This window comes from Taeniopygia guttata, chromosome 15, assembly GCF_048771995.1.
Source record: "Taeniopygia guttata chromosome 15, bTaeGut7.mat, whole genome shotgun sequence".
Taxonomy (NCBI): Eukaryota; Metazoa; Chordata; class Aves; order Passeriformes; family Estrildidae; genus Taeniopygia; species Taeniopygia guttata.
The window spans coordinates 7191958-7212496 of NC_133040.1; the positions used below are offsets into that span (position 1 = coordinate 7191958).

The window sequence follows — 20539 nt, forward strand, 5'->3', positions numbered from 1 at the left end:
GGAATAAGGCTGAATTAATTAGTTTCTCTGTTTAGGTAATAATACCATTAATCATGATGTACCATTTTGTGAGAAGGCTGATACTTGACACTGTGTAATTCCACAGGAATCCCACTGTAGTGCAGCATTATTGATGGGTCATCCTCCGAAGGCGTGAGAGCAATGCCTCCTAATACAGTAAATGGCAAACCACAGATTTTCTTGACCACCACAACATCAGTCACGATGAATTCTTCTGGCACCAGGGTGGCTGCAATAAGCAATCCTTCAGGAATGCCAGGGGAGCACAGCATTGATTTAATGCTCACTGTTTAAGTCATACACAGACCAAATGCTTCCAAGGGGTATGGCCCATTTTTGCATCTTTTTCTGAAGTTTGCAGTAACAACCTCCTTGCACACATGTATTAGGAACATGCAGCTATGGACTCTAACAGAGGTTAAGGGGGCTTATTTATGCAGGTCCATGTCAGAAATGGTGTCAAACAAGATCCCATGTTGGACACTGGCACCAGAATTACAATCCCCCTGAGCCAGCATTATGAATCTTTCTGCTGAGTCCAACACACTTTTCACATCCACCATGTGTTCTATGTTCCTCCAATTTCAGCTGGGAGAGCAGGTGCTGATTTTTAATGCCTATTTTGTTTTAAGCCTCCTTTCATCAGATTAAGGACCCTGCTATTTTATTTTTTCACGCTCAGTAATTTAGTCACACGCAGACTTAAACCCAGGAGCTGCACCACGCTGCCAAAGCCCCGTCGCCCACCGCTCCGTCGGCCGCAGAGCGCCAGGGGCTCGGGGCACGGCTCCATCCCCGCACACGGCTCAGCCTGGGAAAGCCTGGGGAAGCAAATGGGAGGTGGAGAGCAGCGCTGGAGGCTGGATAACCTTCCCGTGGTGATGCCAGCAGCAGGGAACCGCCACTCCAGCTGCTGCACACTTTGCTGGCCTTCTTTCCCCTGGCAGGAGATGCTGGGATGTGGGGTGGAGATGTGCGGGGCTGGGGGCACTGCTCTGCTCTCCTCCCCAGACTCCCAAATCCCATCTCCAAAGCGTGTTCCTGCTGCTGGGAAGGATTCACAGGCAGAAGCAAATCCCAGCACCAGCCCCTTCCGCCAGCTGCCTCCTCCCAGCCGTCAATAAACCATTAGCCTCGAGTCAACAGCGCTGGCTACGACACACAAACACTCAACTGCCTTTTTCATCCAAAATCAATGTTGTATTTATCTTCATTGATCTACAAGGAAACTGAATGTTTAAAATTACAGGGGGTGCAGGGGGGAGGACGGGGAGGGGGGGAAACAAGAGTTACAGAGCCAAGAAAATAGTAGCGGATGGCTGAATTAACTAGAGAGAAAAAGCCCAGGATATATAAAACATGGACACTGAAAAATAAAATAAGGGAAGGGGGGATGGTACAGCAAGTAAAACATGGCAAAATTTACATATGGATGAAAAGTAAAATTGGAAATAAAAAATAAATCATGCCAAAAAGCAGTTCAAGGCAGAACCACACTGAAACAAACATTTGCTTATGGTCTTCATGTACTATAGATAATATATCAGAATTTCTTTTTTTTTTAATCAACCATTAGACTTTTTTTTTTGCACTCCTAAAATTCTACTTTGTCTTGTATACAGATTCCAATAAGAACACTGCACAATTAGCACAAGGGGTCCACGGAAAATTGTCCTTGCTTGCCAGCGATCCTGCCCACAACACAAAAAAAGAGAAAAAAAAAAGGAAAAAAAAAATAAGGAAAGGGTCTGCCGCATGGTACTGTGCCAGTTCCATCTGCTTTTGCCAGCTTGAAAAGTAGGAAACCAAAATTCCCTTCCAGGAGCGTGTGTCTTTCTCTTTCCTTGACGAACTGTCCCTTGTGTTTGTACAAAAAAATTCAGTCTCTCTTTTTTTTTTTTTTGTTAAACACAAGCATCCTTCTTCCTGTTCACATGCCATTGCCATTCTGTCTCCAGAGTTGCGAGTTGGTTGTTTTTGGGTTGTTTTTTTAAAATTTTTTTTTTAAAACCTTCCTCCCCCCAACATCCACTAAGACCTGCCTCCAAGTTCTTGCATAGTTGAAGTATATATGCCGTACTGAGCTTTCTGAGTGTGAATTTCTGACTGTGACAAGAGTATGAGTTGTAACCATGTTAACAAATAACCAGAGTGGTTCTAGAAACCATTTTTATAAAGTCTACCTATGTTAAGAATTTAATATTGGTGTACATTTATATTAACAGAATATTTACAGTTTGTTTTCTTTTTTTTTGTTTAAAACAAGAAGTCAAAAAAAATTCCTCTTAAATTTCTGCATAATATAATAAGGCAAAAAACAAACAGTTTTGTACATTATTATTATTATTAATATTTTAATATATATCTGTAACTTCGGTTCCAAAGTACCAAGGTAAGTGATCAATTGGCCTCAGAAGGGAACCTCACAGTGGACTGTAAAACTACAGTATTTCCATAAATAATACTTTTAAGAAACCCTGGGTATTTTTTTCTTAAGGATCTGAGGCCTTTAGAATGCAAATTTAACTAAAAACAAAAGCAAAATTTCTTCTTTTTTTAAGTGAATAAAGAGCACAAAATTAAAAAAAATACAAATCCATTAAAAATGTTTCTCACATTTGGGAAAAAATGTACAAACTTGATATTCTTAACTCATTTTTTTTTTTAGCACAGAAACAAAAAACAAAACCAAAAATCAATACCTATATATTAAATTCCCATTCTCAGCAACCTTCTTGTTGGAAAGTCCCCAACCCCGTTATTTATGGAAATGTGCTTAACTTCTACAAATTTTACATTAAAAAAAAAAGTTTACAGCAGTGCATTTTGTAAAAGGTTTGTTGTTTTCTTTTTTTTTTTGTTGTTTTTTTTCCTGTTTGTGTTTTTTTGTTGTTGCTGTTTGCTTGTTTTGTTTGCTTGCTTGTTTTATGTACAGGTGAGTTTAAAATTCAACGCTGGGGACTATCGTGCCTCTACTTCTTTGGGGTTCCTAGAGGGGGAATAGTCCCTGGACTCTGAGTTTGTGAGTGGAGTAGTCCTGCGAGGGGAGGCAGGTCTGGTGCTGCTGGCTGGTACGAGAGGCGGCGGCGCGCTCAGCGCTGCGGTCGGCGGGTTCCTGTTCAAAATCCCGTTGTGCATGGCAGTGGATGGACTCAGTCTGGGGTAATGCATCCCGCTCAAATGAGGCATGAAGGATGGCACGTGTGCCAGGTGGCTTTCGATGGGGGACGAGTGCAAGTGGTGCATTCTGGCACGCTCAAGTTCTTCCCGTAAGTGCAAGCGCTCGCGCTCCTCCACTTGCCGCAACCGCTCCTGCTCTCGGCGGGCTTCCAGAAGGTTCTCGTGGTTGTAGTCGTGTGGTTCCCTGTCTCTGTAGGAACGCTCATGGTCATAAAAGCCAGAGGTGGTAGGAAACCTATGGATAGGATCTGTCCGGAGCTGGAAGTCCATTCGACGGTGCAGGTCTAAGCTCCGGTAGGCATCTCGCAACGGGTCCCTCATCGGGTCCCAGGAAAATCCGGGATGCGGCAGCCTCTCTCTTCCTGACAAAGGGTTCATGCCTATGAGCGGGGTCATCATCCTGCTGCGGTCCAGGACATTCATGTTGTTCATCTGGTGCACGCTGCCCATGGAGATGGGCATGGAGGCAGCCATCGAGTGAGGCAATGATAATCCATGGAGAGTGGGCGGTGGGGGATGCTCCACTGACCGGGAGTGCTGGGAAGGCTCAGACCCAACCACTAGCACATCACTGTCCTCCTTCCTCTCCTCCTTGACTTTGATGTCATTCTTAATCTTCTGGAGGTCGCTGGGAAGCTCTGTCTTTCTCTCCATGTCCTTGCTCATTAGATTGGTAAGCTTCAGGCTCTCACTTAGTGCAGGTTTGCTGTATGGGGATACAGACTGGATTACTGGCTTTGTGTTGTCCTCAGAGGGTCTCTTATCATGGCTTGGAGTTTCCTTCACTGGGGAACGGCTCTCTTTGATCTTGTGTTCGGCTATGGGCGGCTCTCTCAGCCGGTCAGGGTGCTCTCGCTCGGGCTCCTTGGACCTCTCCCTGTCCCCGAGGCTGACCTGCCTGATGGGCTCGCTGGAGCTCTGGCTGTTGCTGCGGATGAGATTGCTGATCTGGTGCGTCACTGGGGCTGATGCCGGCGAGGATCTGTTCGAATGTCTGTTTTTATCCATGAGGTCCCTGTAAAAAGACAGAAGGTACATCCTTGGTTATATGTGAACAAACACATTCCTGATGTTGGGCTGTGCTGTGCTCTGTTGTACACTTTGAGATTGCTCAGGAAAGGATTTGGAAAGCTCTACAAACATCAGCGACAGCTGTGATGCTGTGCTAAGCAATATGCATGAGCTGCCTTTACATACTTCAAAGCCAAAAAAAAGTTAAACGTTCACAAATGTAGGACTAAACTGGGGATGTGGCTGCAAGAATACTATATTCACCCTAAGACCATTTCATTGAGAAATATAGGGAGAGAAGGATTCTAGACGAGTTATTTTTCTTTAAAGATGCTTATTGTGTGCTCATGTGTAAATCTTGCTGCCAGACCTTCTCAGCTGTAAAACTTGCATTCCATTCCTAAAACATGGATCCAGGCACACAAAACAGAAGCCTACAGAAATGTATGCAGGTCCTTCTTACGTAAGCCTCATTGATTGGAAGCAGTCATAACGTGAAGCTGATTTTCCTATGTAAGCGCAAGACTTTTTGTGGTTGGCAGTTCTTGCAGGTAAGCCAGATGCTTCAGGAGAAACATCCTTGAATCAGCCATGAAACTGAGCAACTGAGCTGCGTTTCTACAGGACCTACTGTGATAAACAAGGGGTCTGATGACAACATCCATGGTTTAGAAAGAAAGGCACAAAGGTTTACATTTCCAATTGCACCTCTGCCTCTGAGCAAGTCAATTAGTCACAGTTAATCCCACCTTTTTAACAGGGGAATAAATAATGCTCACCTCCTAAAAGCACTTTGCTCTGAATGAGAGACACTTTAAATGCAAAATATGATTGTGTGATTGAGAGAACTGCATTATGTAGCTGAGAGGCTCACTTTGCCTAAGTTTTATGTTTGCTTTTGAGAGCTGTAAGACCTATGCGCTGAAAGCTGGAGATGTTTTGGGGAGCTGTGTAAGTATTTATCCCTTATGATTACATTTGCTAACACAGCTTTCTTTCTCTGTGGTAGTCCTGATTGCTGGTCAAGGATGTGGTTTATTAAAACCATGGCCAAATAGGGATGCCGGGGACAGTTTAAGCTAAATTAATAGAAGTGTAATAGAGCTGTTAACCCCTGTGTGAACACTCCTGAGAGTAAAGTAACCTTGGTCTGCAAATGAATTCCATTAGAGCAAGAAGGGATACCTTCCCTAACTGAACAAAATCTGTGCAAGGATGTCAAACAATTTAACATGTAAAGCAAGAAGATTTTCAGCCTATTGCTTCCATATAATCTTGTTCACAGGTACTGCCTGAAGATCTCATTAAAAGCACTCCTGCAAACTACGAACCCCTATCACTAGTCAAGCACACACATCTAAGACTTGCAGGCTGTTATTGCCTACAAAGAAGAAGACTGTTGGAGACAACTGGGCTCTGAAATCTAAAGAGCTTCACAGCTTCAAAATCATATAACTGGGAGCTAATGAAGTAACTACAGCCCAGGTGATACAGGCCTGTCATCCTTAATAAGGATTTGCCCACAATGCAATTTTTTCAAATCAGTTTTGCTAATGGATTCATGCACACTGTTCCAGGTACAGGCATTTGCATTGTTATCTCGTTAATGTCCAGCTAACATTTGAATTCATCAGCATATCTGCATATTAAATGAGAACTATGACTGTCTCCAAAGGACCCATCACAATTTCAGAATACACAGCAATCCTAAAGCAGCTGCACTGAAAACAACCAAGTTTTCAGCACACTGAAAACACAGCAACACACTCAATTCCTCAGCCTGGTGCCTTTTGTTAACCAGCTAGCAGGGACTTGGTTATTGTATTTCCACAGAAGACAAATCCTAAAAGGCAAAGAGGAATTGTTTTGGTGTTGCTAGTACTTGTGCTTCTCTGAGGAAAAGGCCTATCAGCTGCTTTAAGGATCAGCAACATTTTAGGTAAAACAGAAAAAACATAGAGGAAAAACAGTCCCAGTAGGAAGTGGCCAGAAGCCCACAGTGCTCACCTCTCTTTGTCTCTGTCGTCCTTGCTCAGGGAAAGGTCCCTCTTCTCGGGCTCCCGCTCCCGCTCTCTGTCCCTGTCATGGTTTGTCACCGAGGAGCTCCGCTCCGAATCTGAGGGCTTGGGCCACTGGGGAGGTGTTGGGAAGGACGGCGGGGTCCGGTGGAGTCGATTCCATGGCTCATGGGGGTTATTGAAATTCTGCAGGTTTGGGCCATCTTTGTGAGTAAAAATGTTGTTGTGAGCTACAATAATGGCAGGGGGAGGAAAAGTTAAAAATAATTCAAAGCAAATCATTATACAGACATTTCTCACAATATTAGTCACAACCAGAACTGTCCTTTTAAGGCTTTTTAATGGTGAGGGGGAGCTACTACTGAGTGGAGACAGATAATTCCACCACTGGGTGTAAGGTCTACCAGCTCTTTTAAGGCTGTTGTTGGAGGAAGCTTTATACATTTCAATAACTCAGAGACTACTGAAAATGCCCAGCTTCTCTTCTCCCCCCACCCCAGGCAAGGGCTCCAGCACAAAAGCAGTATTTTTCCTCAGCTCCTCTCTCTGGCAGAAACTTTAATTTGTGGGTAGTTACAAGCAATCAGCTGCCTGCAGCTGAGGCTTCAGGGACTTTTTTTGTGGAAGAACCCAGACTATTTGGTGGTATGTATGTGTGTGTATAAACACAGAGCTTGGCTGTAGGCTTTTCAGAACAGTCACTCAATTTTCCTCCATCCATCTTCAGCTGATTCCTGTTGCACTATGAGATGCACAAGCATGCTCTCTTATGTGCTCTCTTATGTGTGGCTCTCAAGCACGTTTTGCCTACAGGTAACATGTTTTTGAAGTAGAATTATTTTATGTGGGTAATTTAAACTTCAGCCAACGGTTACAGAGGATGTCTACACGAATTAGAAGAAGTATCAATAGCTGCTCCACTGTGCATCTTCGCTGGTGAAGGGTGTTACTTTAGGTGCCCACAGGGTCCCAGAGCTCGGTGGGGTTTTGCAGCTCCAGTGCCTCTCTGAGCACACAAGGTAGCAACCCTCAGCAGCGAGGAGGCACAGAGAACAGCTACTGATCTGTGACATGCAGAAAAGCTCCCACCGCAGAGACCTGGAAATCTTAGGTGCAGTGTTTTCAGATAGGAGAATGGAGGTTAGGAATTAAACTTCTTTAAAAACTACCACCAGCTGCTGTAAATATTAGCATGTGGCTTTTCTGGAAGGGATGTTTGTCTGCAGTAACCCAGCCAGTACTTACTCAGAGCATGACTGCCTAATCCTCCAAAGGCATTGCTGCCTAAGTTCCCAAGGCCGCTGAAGGTGCTTGACCTGCTAAATGGATCTGGAAAGGCAAACAGGGATTTAGCAGGCATTTAGCCAAGAATGTTGGAGAATGAAACGCACCCCTCCCCTTCTTAACGGTTTGAATCCAAGTAGGATTAGGCCAGACTTTAAGCTGATCCTTCTCATTGCAAGGTTCTTTGCACAGAAAATTCCCATCATGTTAAAATGGAGAAGGGATTCAGTGCTCACTCTGCAAACAGGTGCTGTAATAAACTTTTGTAATCGAGTCAGAAGTGAGTTAGAAATTAAGGTCTAATAGCTGAAATTAGGGTGGCTGCTGAGCTATAACTCTTTCCTTATCGGTACTAATAGTAGAAACACTGCAATTGCCTTGAAAGAAGAATCTCAGCAGGCCCCTAGGCCAGCATTGAGGAGATGACTGTCTTGTTTCAGTGCTTTTTTTCCAGTAAAGAGGTTCCTCTCTGAGAGCACATAGCCCATCTCAGGTTTCCACACTCCAGAGACATCTATGGGTTAAATCCTACCAGTGTACTTGTTTTCTTTCCTACTGGTCATCTCTAAACAACTCCTTCTCCAGCCCACTGGCTTTTTGACTGTCCCCTTCAAGCCCTTAACTTGCCATGTTACAGGAGGTAATGCTGCTCTCCACTTCCTCACAGATATCACATTTAAAATATCAAGGCAAATGGCACAAATAGCTTGTATCCTTAAGCAAACAGCTATTTGCTTATTTACTTATTTAAAACAGATGTTCTTGCCCTTCCTCTTTGATCTCCAGTGGCTGAGTGACTCGGCAGAGATAGTTAATTTTGACAGAATGCTCAGGAATTGATGTAAATCTGGGTATTTGCAAGAGAAAAAAAGTCTACTAGGTCATGTGGCATGCCACATTTACTGATTGGATGGATGTTACTAAAACATTAATCAACAGAGCTTGAACTTTAATTGGCAATGAGCTGCTTGTGAGCTTCTAAAATGAGGAAATTTGACAAAATCAGGCTCTACTTACTGCCAATTAGGAAACTGAAAGTCTGGCAAAATGTGCAGAACATCTACTTGCCAGGAACTGTTCCCCGAACTCTTTTAAAGAACCTAGTCAAGACCTTTCATAGGTGGAAAATGGTGCAAGAGGAGCCCATTTTAAACTGGGGCTTGTCTGAGGTATCTTTGCATAAATTTCCCCCATTTCCTTAGGCACATTCAGGAGCACAGGACTCTACAGGTCACATTTTGGCTCCGGTGCAGTGTCCCAGCAGTGACAGATGTGACAGCTCTGCACTGCCCTCTCCTTTGGGGGACAGTGAGGGCATGTGCTAGGAGCTGGTAGGAATGAGGAGCTGGCCAGCTTCTGGATCCTCAGGCAGTTTAAGCCTTTCCCTCCCCTAGTGCTACAGTGCAGGACCACACTGAGAGCCAGGAAGGGGCAGAGGTACAGAGGTGAAGGCAGGGTTACTTACACTTACCTGCCAAGTGGTTCGTAGGCAGGAAACTGCTGTGGTGAGGTGAGGGACCAAAAGGGGTGGTGGCTGGATGTGTTGCACCTGTGAGAACAAGGTCCCTTTTTAGCTCAGGGGCAAGAGACTCCTTGTATGCACAGAGCTCCTGGCCATCACATTCAAGAGCTGGATGCAAAGGCCACATTTAAACAACAAAGGCAGGGGAAGACCCCAAACCTTGGCTGAGTGAGCAGCAGGCTGGATTTCCCTGAGAGCCCTACCAAGGAGTCTAACAGGGCACTAGGAGGCAGGAGGAGACCTTGCACTGAGAGCTGCTGCTCACCTGGAGTAACAGGGAAGCCAAGCTCTTTGTCTGGCATTTTCAGTCATTACTCCACGTTTACATGAAAAAGGGCCAGCCCAGGTTATGGGCCCAGACAGAAGGAGCTCGGAAGTGACTGATTAGTCTGTATGAAACACCAGTTAATGACAGGCACGCAGGGAACATCAATCATGCTTCTCCCATGAGAGCTCCAGCTACGCTCTCACATCTGTCTCTGCATCCACAGGCTCCCCCCTGGTGTTTTTTCCCTTTCCTAGACACTGCTCATTGCCATGGTGCCACACTTCCTCGTGGGAAGAACACCACTGCTGGGCATGCTGGATTACAGGAGGCTGAGGAGATGGGAAGGAAGGGGGTGAAACAAGCAGGTCTGCCCTGTATTTCAAGGTGCACCAGGCTCATGCAGAACACTCTGCTCTTCTTTCAGAGCAGAAAATTAGAAATTTTCTTCCTTTGCAGGCAGGCATATGTGAATCTGAACAGGTTTGCAATCTCAGTGTGAAAAGCACTGGTGTCAGCTGTCACTGGGGTACTTGGTCAGCCCCTGACCTGGCCTTCCTTGGAGTCAGAGCCCAGCCCCTGATGGTTGCTGTGAAACACACTCATGTGTCCAGAGCATGAGCAAACTGTGAAACCTGAGAGGGAGACAGAGCTCTGTGTCCCTCACCAGCTTGGGCACCTCAAACCTAAGCAGCCAGAAAATGAGTTGAAGAAACTTAAGAGACCACGGCAATGAGACCTATCTAGTACCTCTCTATAAACATTCTGACTGCTCCAATGCTTCAAGACGGATGGAGACTGTCATCTTTCTAATCCTTTAAGATTTCAGAAGGTGTATAATGGATGGGAGATTTCTTCAAAGGAGACAGCTTACAAACTCCACTACATGGGCTGATAATAAAAAATCCTCTGGAGAAAGCCAGGAGCAGCATTGCAGGCTGTCAGGCAGTTATTAAATAGACTGTCTGCCAGGCAGCCCAGCATCCCTCCTGGAGACAGGTGGCCCTAAGATAACTTATGTCTCCCCCAGTAACCAGGCAATGCAGCAGAACCAATGATTCACATCAACTGCACACGTGCTCAGTAAGGTGAAAAGAATGCCTCAGATATTCCAGAGTAAAAGCTTTATTCCTCCACGTATTCCAGCTGCAGTGTCTGCTCACACTCTTTACCTGGATTTACTATCTGATGGCTCTTGTGATTAATATACTCACAGACAAGTTTTTGTAAGGTTGTTTCTCTCTACTGAAAGTTTTCTATTAGTTTGCCTTCTTTAATGTTTATGTTTCATACTATTTTTCCTCTTGCTTTTACGAATGAAAAGCAAGCCATGCTTGCATCTTTTAAGGGAAAAAACTCCAGATACCAACTGGACTGGTGCTTTTCTGCCTGTTAGGGTAACTCTGTCCAGAACAGCCTTCAGTAGCAAAACCAGACATGAAACAAGATTCTTGTAATAACACAGGACAGTGATAAGGAAACATCTGCCACAGGAAAACTGCCAGAGGTTTGTAAATAATCAGTGCTTATGCATCCAAGTAGATGCAATAAATATCTTGACCTTGTACTATCAAAACACCTTTATAGTGACCAAAATTCAGGGTAGAACCCTACAATGCAGAGCTAGTACCAGCACTGATTACATGTGGCAGAAAGGTGCATTTGATGCTTAAGAACTTCCATCCACAGACAGAGCAGAAAGAGACTGAAGCACTGGTGGAGTTCCTGAAGGCTATTTGGCATCTGCATTTGAAACTCAGTTCTCACAGAAATTTCAGCTTGATTGTCATCTGTTGCTTTTCTGTCATTTTTGGGACTGAGTTCAAAACAGTTCTAAAGTCATTAATTTCCACAGGATTGAACCAAGGCTGAATATGACCATGTCTGCACTGAGTTAAGGTGATTGTGCACCATTGCATCATGAAACCAGAGTAACATCAGTGAAGAAAATGACATTATTTGCCCATTAAATACATACATAAAAGAGCTAAATTACATCTCATCAATTGATACAGCTCATTCAGAATGCAGACTCTGGCATCTCAAACACAGAGAGAAAATGTGAAGAAGTTGAGAAGAAAGTTAAGTTTGTGAATAAAAGCAACATTTAGCATTTGGTAGACAGATGCCCACATGAATCCACGCTGGCATCCTGGACCAGAATGGGAGAGCTGCAGTCTCCCATGGTCAGAGACATCGAGAACAACACAGTGAAGGTTATTGTCCTTTGGTAATTGTGTAATTGTAATTAGTTCTCCAACAGATTGGAAAACAATTGATCAGTGTAAACTGTATTTAATTCTTTGGGGCTTTTTGTAAATTCAATGTATCATTTTAAGCCCTGGACTTTGCTTAACTTTGTAACACGTACGGGAATTTTCTATTAAAAAACAAACACTTGACAAATACATCTTCTGTGATATTTTCAATGCTGTTATTGAAGTTTTCCTTTTACAAAAAAACCCTTGTTTTCAGAAAACAAACAGAAACTTGGTGAGTGGAGGAGCTGAGAAGACTAACATGGCAAATATAAAAGACTGGGGCCACTTCCAATCCTGTGCAATGGAAACATTTTCAAGTGTTTTGTCAAAATTGCCTTTAAAAAATCACTCTATGGCCTATTAATCAGGCACATAAGAACCAGCTGCACACACAGGACTGTGGGTCAACTGCTGCAGCTCAGTGATGTGCAGAGGATCCTGCACTGGAGGTGGTGGCAGAGCCCTGGTCATAGCAGTGTCTCTTGCACCTCTTGAACCAACCTTGCTTTTATTTTTGAGGCATATGTAGCTGTAAAGTCATGCAGGACATACACTGAATGTTTTTGGTTTTTTTTTAATCAAAAAGGAATGATCTTCCCTTACCTGTGGTAGAAAACAGAGGCCTGGCAAGATCTTGTGGATAATGGAAGCCTGGAAACACTCCAGGGGCGGGAGGTCTGCTGAACAGGTCAAGTTTACCACCTATCTCTAGCTTGTGGGGATCCAGCTGCATTTGCTGTCAAATGATATTAAACCAATCTCATTATACACTTCCTTTTTTATGGGGAAACAAGAGAGGGAGTTAAGGCTCATCCCTCCTTAGCCCTGCCAGGGAGCGTTAGCGAGAGCGACGGCAGTGTCCCCGCTCACGCTCTGCAGGGCCACCCCACCCCACAGCCTCTCAGCTGCCTGCCCCATGCCCCATGGCAGCCCAGGGTCTGCAGGGAGCACTCAGCCTTGCAGCACAGCCTGCAGCAAAGGCTGCAGCAGGAACACGGCACACCGAGTGCACGGCACCCCAGGAGCAGCCGGCGCTCTCAGCCTGACAGAAAATACTCTGCAGGCACAAAGCTGCCGACAGAAGCCTCGAGAGCTGGGTGATGGGCTCGTCTGTTCTGCCTCTCCAGTTTGAGAGAAATGTGCCCATAGTGTGCCCTTCCTGCAGCCAGGACAGCTCAGTGTGCAGGAAAGGGGCAAAGGATGAAGGAAGCTATGAGGCTCCTGCAGAGACTGTTTTTATCCTTGCCCTGTAGAAGTGAGCATGGCCAGAACTGCACCTTAGTCATAGAAGCCTATGAATAGCTTAAAGATTATGTATTTGCTTATAAAAGTATATGGACATACACCCCTTCCAGAGGCACCTACTTAAGCACAGAATAGCCTTCATTAACGGGACAAAAAAACGACTGCAGGGGCTATGAAAAAATAAAATCTGTACGAGTCCCTTTATCAGCTATTCTACCTGCCATAGGGAGCCTAAAGCCTGCAACAGCACCCCAGGGTACCTACATCCTGTTACCTCTTGAGTGTCAAACCCCCTCCTTCTGCCCACCATCACAGCAGCACAGGAAGCCACAGAACCTCTAACACTGATGTTATCAATCTACTCTGCTGCTCTCTGCTGTAATGTTCTTCACTGCATTGGCCATTTCATTACCTTCTCCACAGGCGGTACTAATGCAGAAGGGAAGCGACATTAAATGTGCATGCTTTGTAAAAAAAAAAAGATTGACCGGGGGAAATTACTCTGCCCCTCACTTTCTTCTCCTCTTTCTGGCTGTACACCCTTCCACACAGCTCCTTTGCCCTCAGATAAACTTTACAGTTGCTACAATAAATGTTAAAGGAGTGTAAGTATTAGTTAATCGATACAGGCAAGCTTGAGAATCACCACAGTAACTGCTTCCTGCCCATTACTCACTCAAATACAATCTATAAGCTAAAAGACTTGGCTTTGTTCCAGAAACCATCTGAATTACCTTTATCTTTTGCTGGTGATGGTAGATCTGCCAGGCGATCTGTACATGAACCGCACACCACTTCCCGGGTTTCTGCAGTGGAAAGCACAAGAATTTAGATTAATTTATACGTTAGCAATCTACATCAGATAGAACATTTCATTTCCCTTACTGTCAACCAGGCAACCAAGCAATGAGAAAGGCTGATTACTAAAACGGCACAATGGGTGATCAACATTTTCTGCTGTACTGCAGCAGATGATGTTTAAATTAAGAAGGAAACAGGAAGAATGTGGGATATCTTCCCCATCTCATGGACATCTGAGATCCTGCCTTGTTCTTTCCTACTTGCACTCCCCCCTTCCCAAATTGAAATGAATGGCAGCAAAGAACAGTATGCCATGCTTAAGAGAAAGCAGCTAATGGTTGAGAGTTCTGTTTCTGAAAAGAGCCCTGTTCATTCACCCCTGCTGCACTGCAGGCTAAGTCATGCGTGGTTATTATGGCTACTGGCTTTTGGGGAGGGAAAGGGTAGGGACAAACAATCCCCAGGATGAGCAGTGCCACAGCTGAACAAGTCCCTATTTTCAGCTGAGCTATGGTATTCACTGTTCCACTATTTATGTGGAACATCAGCACACTGACCTAGCCACCACGAATCTGTTCACTGGTGAATGTCTGCCCATGCTCACAGTCATTTACTTCTGTGACCCTCATTTCATGCCGTGAGCTATTAATGCACATAAATGGATGCAAAATAAGGCTGGGATTCAACCTAAATGTTATTAATCAGAAGTGGCAGAGAGCTAACTGACATTTTGCTTGAAGTAAAGGATGAGCATGAGATTTTCTACTGGACATGTTAGATTTCAAAAGCACATGCACAGTATTCCAAGTGTCTGTGTATAAATATGTATATAAAATTCCCCACAAACCTTACTTACTCTTACTGGAGGTCTATAAGGGTCTGACACCTATGGAAAAAGCAGAAATAAAACAATCAGTCTTTCTAAAACTAGCCAATATACAGAAAGGTGGGGAATTCCTTCCTCTGAACAAATGAAAGCATTTAGAAAGCAACGTTCCAGAGAAGTCCCCTGTGACAGGGGAAACCTAAAAGGCTTAAAGAAGGCTTAAAACTTCTCTTTCATTCCTTGAACCAAACTCAGCAGAATTTTATGATAAACAAAGCAGCTTCATGCCAGCAACTGAACAGTGCCAGTGCTTTTCTGAACCTCGTAATTATTCTGAAATGGAGCACATAAAAGTACTCTCCAAGCAATACTTAGAGGAAAGACACTGAAGGGGTTTCCTGCCCCATTTTCTTCTGACTTTTGAAAGAAGCCAGTACCTCCCTTTGAATTCATGACTGGTAGAGATTGCTGCCTCACCAGAAAAAGACACAACCTCTCTCCTCACTGCATGTTCCCAGAAGGCCAATTTGCTCACCAGCCTGCTCTCCTTTTTTCATCAGCAATCACTGTGTTTACTGTAAACCCAGATAAGCTGAAAGGAAGTTTATATATTGTTGCCTACCCCTGGAGTCTTCTGCAGCAGCGTATGATGGACTGTGCCTGGTCTACCTGCTACATCAATTGGGTTTGAAGTCTGAAAGACAAGAAGAGAGCGTGAATAATACTGTATCACACCAGTGGTACGTTTAACATCTCTATCTGATGTTAACAGCATTAATTAGTCCATGTTTGCACTGTGCTTTGAACACGCATATTGCTACATTAGTGCTAAATGTTATCTCTTACTGACAGCCAACAGCATTTAACCACCATGTCATTTATTATTATTGAGCAGCAGTAACAGTGTTCCAGCAGCACCCCTAAGCGCTGCTGAGATCACACCCCGTTGTGCTGTGCATGTGCATGGGAAGAGACAGCCCCTGCCCCCCAAGCTTATTCTTTAGACAAACAGGCAGGAGGTGGGAGAGAGAACAAGAGAGGTGGCCTGACTTTCTCCATTTTCTAGGCAGCGACCAGCACAGCGGTCAGGAACAGAATCCTTGAGCATCCCAGTCCCATATTCCACACACTGGACCATGGCCCATCTCTGACTGGGGCCAGGTAACACAATGCCTGAACCAGCAACAGCCCATCTATTTGCTTCGACAAGGCAAAAATGAGAAACCTTAGAAGGTGCCTGTGGGTCTTTTATAGCTTTGCATTGTTTACCCCATCATTTTCCAGCAAGAATTAAACACCTCATTGAAGGAATCCCTGTTCCTCCTCCTCCGGATCCCACCTGTTGCCCTGTCCTAATGATCCCCAAGAACTCGTTCATCTCCTCACTCCGGCATTCATCCATCTCCCACTCCCAGAGCAGCTGCACCTGGTGCCTCTGCACAGCTGAGTGCAGAGGGGTTAAACCTCATTCCCCAAGAGATTATTTCACTCATGTTTTAGGTCAAATTATAGCAGATTTCAAACAGTACAAGGCATGAGTATAATCTTGGGTGTAGGAGGGAAGGTAGGTTTTAGTTTGTCTAAGGCTATGTAACTTCCAGACTCATTAAAGAGTGAATTCTCGTGTGTGTATGTGTGTATAGGTAAGTCAATGCACTCCCCAGGCAGATCAGAGCTCTCAGGGCCTCTCTGACAGCTGAGGTAGATATAAGGTGGCAAATAAGTTACAGCTTTCATAGAGGCAGGAGCTTAAAGATCACAACATGTTAATAGTATGGTGTCATCCTGTCCCTTCGTCCCCTGGAGAAAGACGTGAATGCTTCCTCCAGCAAAGTAAACTGAATACTTCTGACCTTTTCAAGTTCTTAGCTTGTGAGAAATGGCCTTCGGGAAACTCACTGAGAAATTTCCGTCAGCCTGGATTTATGTGCAGTGGACTCACACACACTGCTGTAGGCAAATGACATGGGAAGGGGAAAAACAAACCCAAGATCTCTGCTTTGGAAAGCAAGAAGTGCAGGAGTCAGAGTGCTAAAGCCAAACCATCAGGTCTGTAGTGATTATGCAGGCTTTAGTCAAACAGCTTGGGAGGGAGAGACCATGGAAGAACAATGCAGTAGGGATGACTGGAGTGGCTTTGCCAGTTCAGCTCTGCCTCCACTGGGAAAGGGGAAAGTAACATGCCAAAGCAGCAGATCCATTTTTCAACCTATCTTCTCTTTTTCAGATGTTAGTTTATATGTAAATACTGCACTGTGCAGAGATCAAATCATGTCAGTGATTAACCATGGCACCAGAGTGTGACCTCTCACTGCTTAAACTCAAGCTAGCAAATGTTGGATGTATCTAAAATGAATTAAAAGGTAGTTATAACAGCACTAGGAGCTGCTTAAAAATGTAAAGGGTCTGTGCTCACTTTTTATTTCTCACTATGTAACTTCTGCTTGGCCTAATGCTATTTTACAGTGAAGATGGAAAGTAGAAGAATGTGCCATTGGTGCAGCAGCAGCTCCTCATGAACAGGAAGGAGCCTTCTGGCAAAACAGCCCTGGCTGCACGTGAGCAAAACGTGTCCAAATTCACCTCATTCCTGTGTAGTAGTACATTTAATGTGCTGCTACATTCCTGAAGCTCCTTTTCTTGGAAAATCAAATTCACACCCTGGCTACTCAGGGTCTATAGGGACTCCCTGCCATCCCTTGCAAGAGTAAGAACAATTAACAATGGCAGACAAACTCCATCAAGGGATGGCCATGTTCTGTCCCTCTTGCTCCTTCTGCTTCCATGAACTGCTCCTTCTGTAGGCCTGCAGCTACCACATACAAAACTGCCTCTGAACAAAGCCATTTTACAGACTCTGCTATTTGTAATGTATCCCTGAAACAAAATAATGTCAAGGATTTGATGGACACTGAGGAAATCATCTGGATTCCATTAAAAGCATTAAGTTAAGGGGGAAAGTTGTAAAAGGTCTTATTTACAGCAGTTGCTAATTACTGACTTCCACTGACATCAGTGAGACTGCTGAGGGAAGCACATCCCTCAGACCTGCCTGGTGCGGATATGGAAATCACCTTCCAAATGCAAACAGGAATGGCCTGGCTGCAGTGCTGCTCCCTCAAGCCTTATTACACAGTAGCAGAGTTCTATGGAAATGCAGTTCAAGATAAGAAATCTCTAAAATCACAGCATGTAAGGAAGCTGAACATGTCACCTTACAAATGGAGTACTGTGCTCCATTTTCAAACAAATGCTATATAGATACAATCCATTATTTCTTGTTTGGAGAGATTTAACAGTTTTGGTACATTTAAAAATAGTTAATAAAAAGAATATCTCTGGGAGGGAAAAAAAAAGCAGTGCACATCACAGAATTTGCCAAAAAAATGGGGGTTATGATGGCAACATTTCCAAATGCCAGTCAGTGCTATTTGTAATGACATGTTACAGCTGCAGTGCACCTTTCAAATACATTATCTCAAAGAAGCTTGCAGGCATTAATCAACCCTTATAAAACCCATTGCAAGATAACTTTACAGATGAGGAAGCTGAGGAACAGAAGGTTTAAGCAACTTGCCCAAGGTCAGACAGTGTTGGAACTGGGAATAAAAATTCAGCTCCTTCAGATTGTTCTACCCATTTCCAGCAGTCTCTCCCTATTGTTCCCACACTTGTGCTGTCAAATTCTCATTGTTTTTTCTGGGAATAAACACAGTTTATCTTTTGCAATCTCAGATCATCCAATGTATAAAATGATTTGGGACTCATTGGTCTATTATGAACTGCAAATATTTCAATCAAAATAATGCACTTCACTGTATGTTCTCCTCCAGTTTCAGCAGACCTCCCAAGTGAACCACTACATCCTTTCCAAGGAAGGATCTGCAGTGCCAAGAGAGAATTTCTGCTAAAGTGTTGGCTGCTTTGTGCAGAGGATGCTCACAGTTTTGCGGGGTGATCCTTTCCAACCCTGTGCTGCACTTCTGCTATTCAAATCATGTGCTGCAAAATCACCAGAGGCAAGACTCTGAACACAATTTCTCTCCCAGAAAAAGAACAAAGCCTTCAGAAGAAGAAGTTTGTACCTTCGGTTGAAATGCTCCCTGAAGTGACCCAAAGGGACCTGAATGTGGAAGCATGGGTGGCATTCCAGGCATTGCTGGAGGATAGGTTGGAAAGAACTACAAAAGAAAAAGAGATGCTTATGTCACAGGATGACTTGAACAATAATGGAGGTAGGTGCCAAGCCTGGCACATACAAAAATAGTACTGTGCTAAACAAGTGCCACAGTGAAAATACACGATAAATTTGCTTTCAAAATTTTTAAGAGCAAAGCCAAAACTTGAAAAATGCACTCATCTGACAAATTTTCGAGATAGTGCTGAATGAATGTGCCTTTAAAAATTGTGGACTATTGCAGGAAGCACAGAGCATAATTTGGGGTTTATGTTCACTTTCCATTAACTTTGCATTTTTCTGCTGTTGCAAACAAATTGATCCTGTTTTGAAATGTGACCTGCTTTAATTTTTAAAGCAAAAGGAACCACAAGATGCTGCGCTGCACTCTAACCACAGGCAACATGCACACCACCTTGTAGTTGTGTAGGCTGGGTGAAATTTTGCTTAGGCCTCTCCTGAGCACACACAGCAGTCTTGCAAGTCCCAAAACATGTAGTTTTTTGTGCTTTGGAGCAGTGGGGAGCACCAGGAAGAAACCACCAGTCTGACTTACTCCTGTGACCTGAGCAAAACCTTGTGAAAGAGCCATGCACTCCGGGCTGCTGCACTGGGAGAAGCACCAGCTGCAAAGGTACTGCAGTGACCACTGATTGAGCAATTCCTGCGCATTCCCTGCCATCCCAGGCACAGCCATACAGAGCCGCAGCAGCAAAAATGCAGGAGACAGAGAATTAAAAAAAAAAAAAAAAAAAAAAGCCCAAAGAAAACTTGGTACCTTAAAAACATAAAATTCAAGACAGAAAAAAGAGCTTTAGAAATGAATGGATCAAAACACTACTCATCAATTGAAAACAAGCAAAAGAAGAGCAAGCAGAACCATTAACAAAGAAACCAAGGAGGAAGGCGAGCACTCACGTTGGAATGTCGAAAGTAAGGGTTGTCTAATTTGGGAGCGTACTTGTCAAACTGGAAAGAAAAGAGAAAAAAAGGGAACAGGTGAGTTTGGTTTTGGCAGTAGCAGACACATCAGGATTTCAACACAGACAAATAATCATGGCCCATGTGTAAGCGTTTACCAGAGCAGAACTGACTGGTTATTCCACACCCGCTCATTGGGGACATGACTGATTTAAGGAGAACAGAGAGGAGCCCCCAGGCCACGCTGGGCATTGCCAAGGCTCACTGCAGAACCCTGTCTCAGGCACTGCATGAACAGGTTCCTGCTCTGGGAAGAGAGCAGTCCTGATACTGCAGCACGGTGAAACACAGGGAAGTTCAGCTCCAGGTCCACATCTGGGATTTGCCCCTGGATCACTGAACTAGATCACAGACTAGTAGGTAAGAAACATTTTCAATTAGACCCAGCATCTACTGTGGGGCAGCCAATTCCAATTCCCAGTTTCCTGGGTTCCTGTAAGCACCAAAATTCTTTGGGAAAGGGCTGAATTACTTTAGATACACAAATCTCAAAATATTCCCCCTCCCCTGTAAAAGGGAGAGCTCCCCAGAGAAAAGGTGGCTGTAAACTTTTTCCATTCCAGCATGGGGTTTTAACACCTCCATGTGTGTAGTCTGTGCCCTGCTTGTCCTGTACCATCTTGGAAGAAAACCCAAAGCACACACATTGCATTTCTGAACAGTATGTACATTCTGCTGGGGAGGAGGGAATGGGAAGGAAGGCAGGGAAGGGAGCTGTAGGACCCCAGGAAAAACTGCTTATTTGGCAAGTCAGCTGCTGTTTCACACTCCTCTATGTGCAGGAGAGTAGATTTGTAATTTCATTAATTACAGTTATTACTGGAGCCATGTCCCCTCCAGTGTAAATACCGTAAATTACCAAACACATGCAGCTGTAATTTCAACACTCTTCTCTGGTGTTAGGATTAGCAGACCTGATCTAGTGGAATATAAGAAGATGTGAGTGA

At 44.2% G+C, this 20539-nt stretch overlaps 1 protein-coding gene across 18 annotated transcripts in view; it reads right to left on the reverse strand.

The window, feature by feature from the left end:
- Positions 1-1199: 1199 nt before the first annotated feature.
- Positions 1200-20539, reverse strand: part of FBRSL1 (fibrosin like 1) — a 499835-nt gene continuing 480495 nt past the window's right edge. For 9 of the 18 annotated variants that reach the window (XM_030285790.4, XM_072936199.1, XM_041719477.2 and 6 more), the window contains 10 exons: positions 19530-19580; positions 18520-18615; positions 15057-15128; positions 14456-14494; positions 13542-13613; positions 12166-12298; positions 8986-9063; positions 7476-7559; positions 6220-6460; positions 1200-4216 (listed from right to left, as the gene is read on the reverse strand). In XM_030285790.4, coding sequence (XP_030141650.1) covers positions 2983-4216; positions 6220-6460; positions 7476-7559; positions 8986-9063; positions 12166-12298; positions 13542-13613; positions 14456-14494; positions 15057-15128; positions 18520-18615; positions 19530-19580 — 2100 coding nt within the window. In that variant the 3' untranslated portion in view covers positions 1200-2982. The remainder of the gene's footprint in view (positions 4217-6219; positions 6461-7475; positions 7560-8985; positions 9064-12165; positions 12299-13541; positions 13614-14455; positions 14495-15056; positions 15129-18519; positions 18616-19529; positions 19581-20539) is intronic. The other 9 variants (XM_030285792.4, XM_041719478.2, XM_030285805.4 and 6 more) reach the window with 4 other exon arrangements.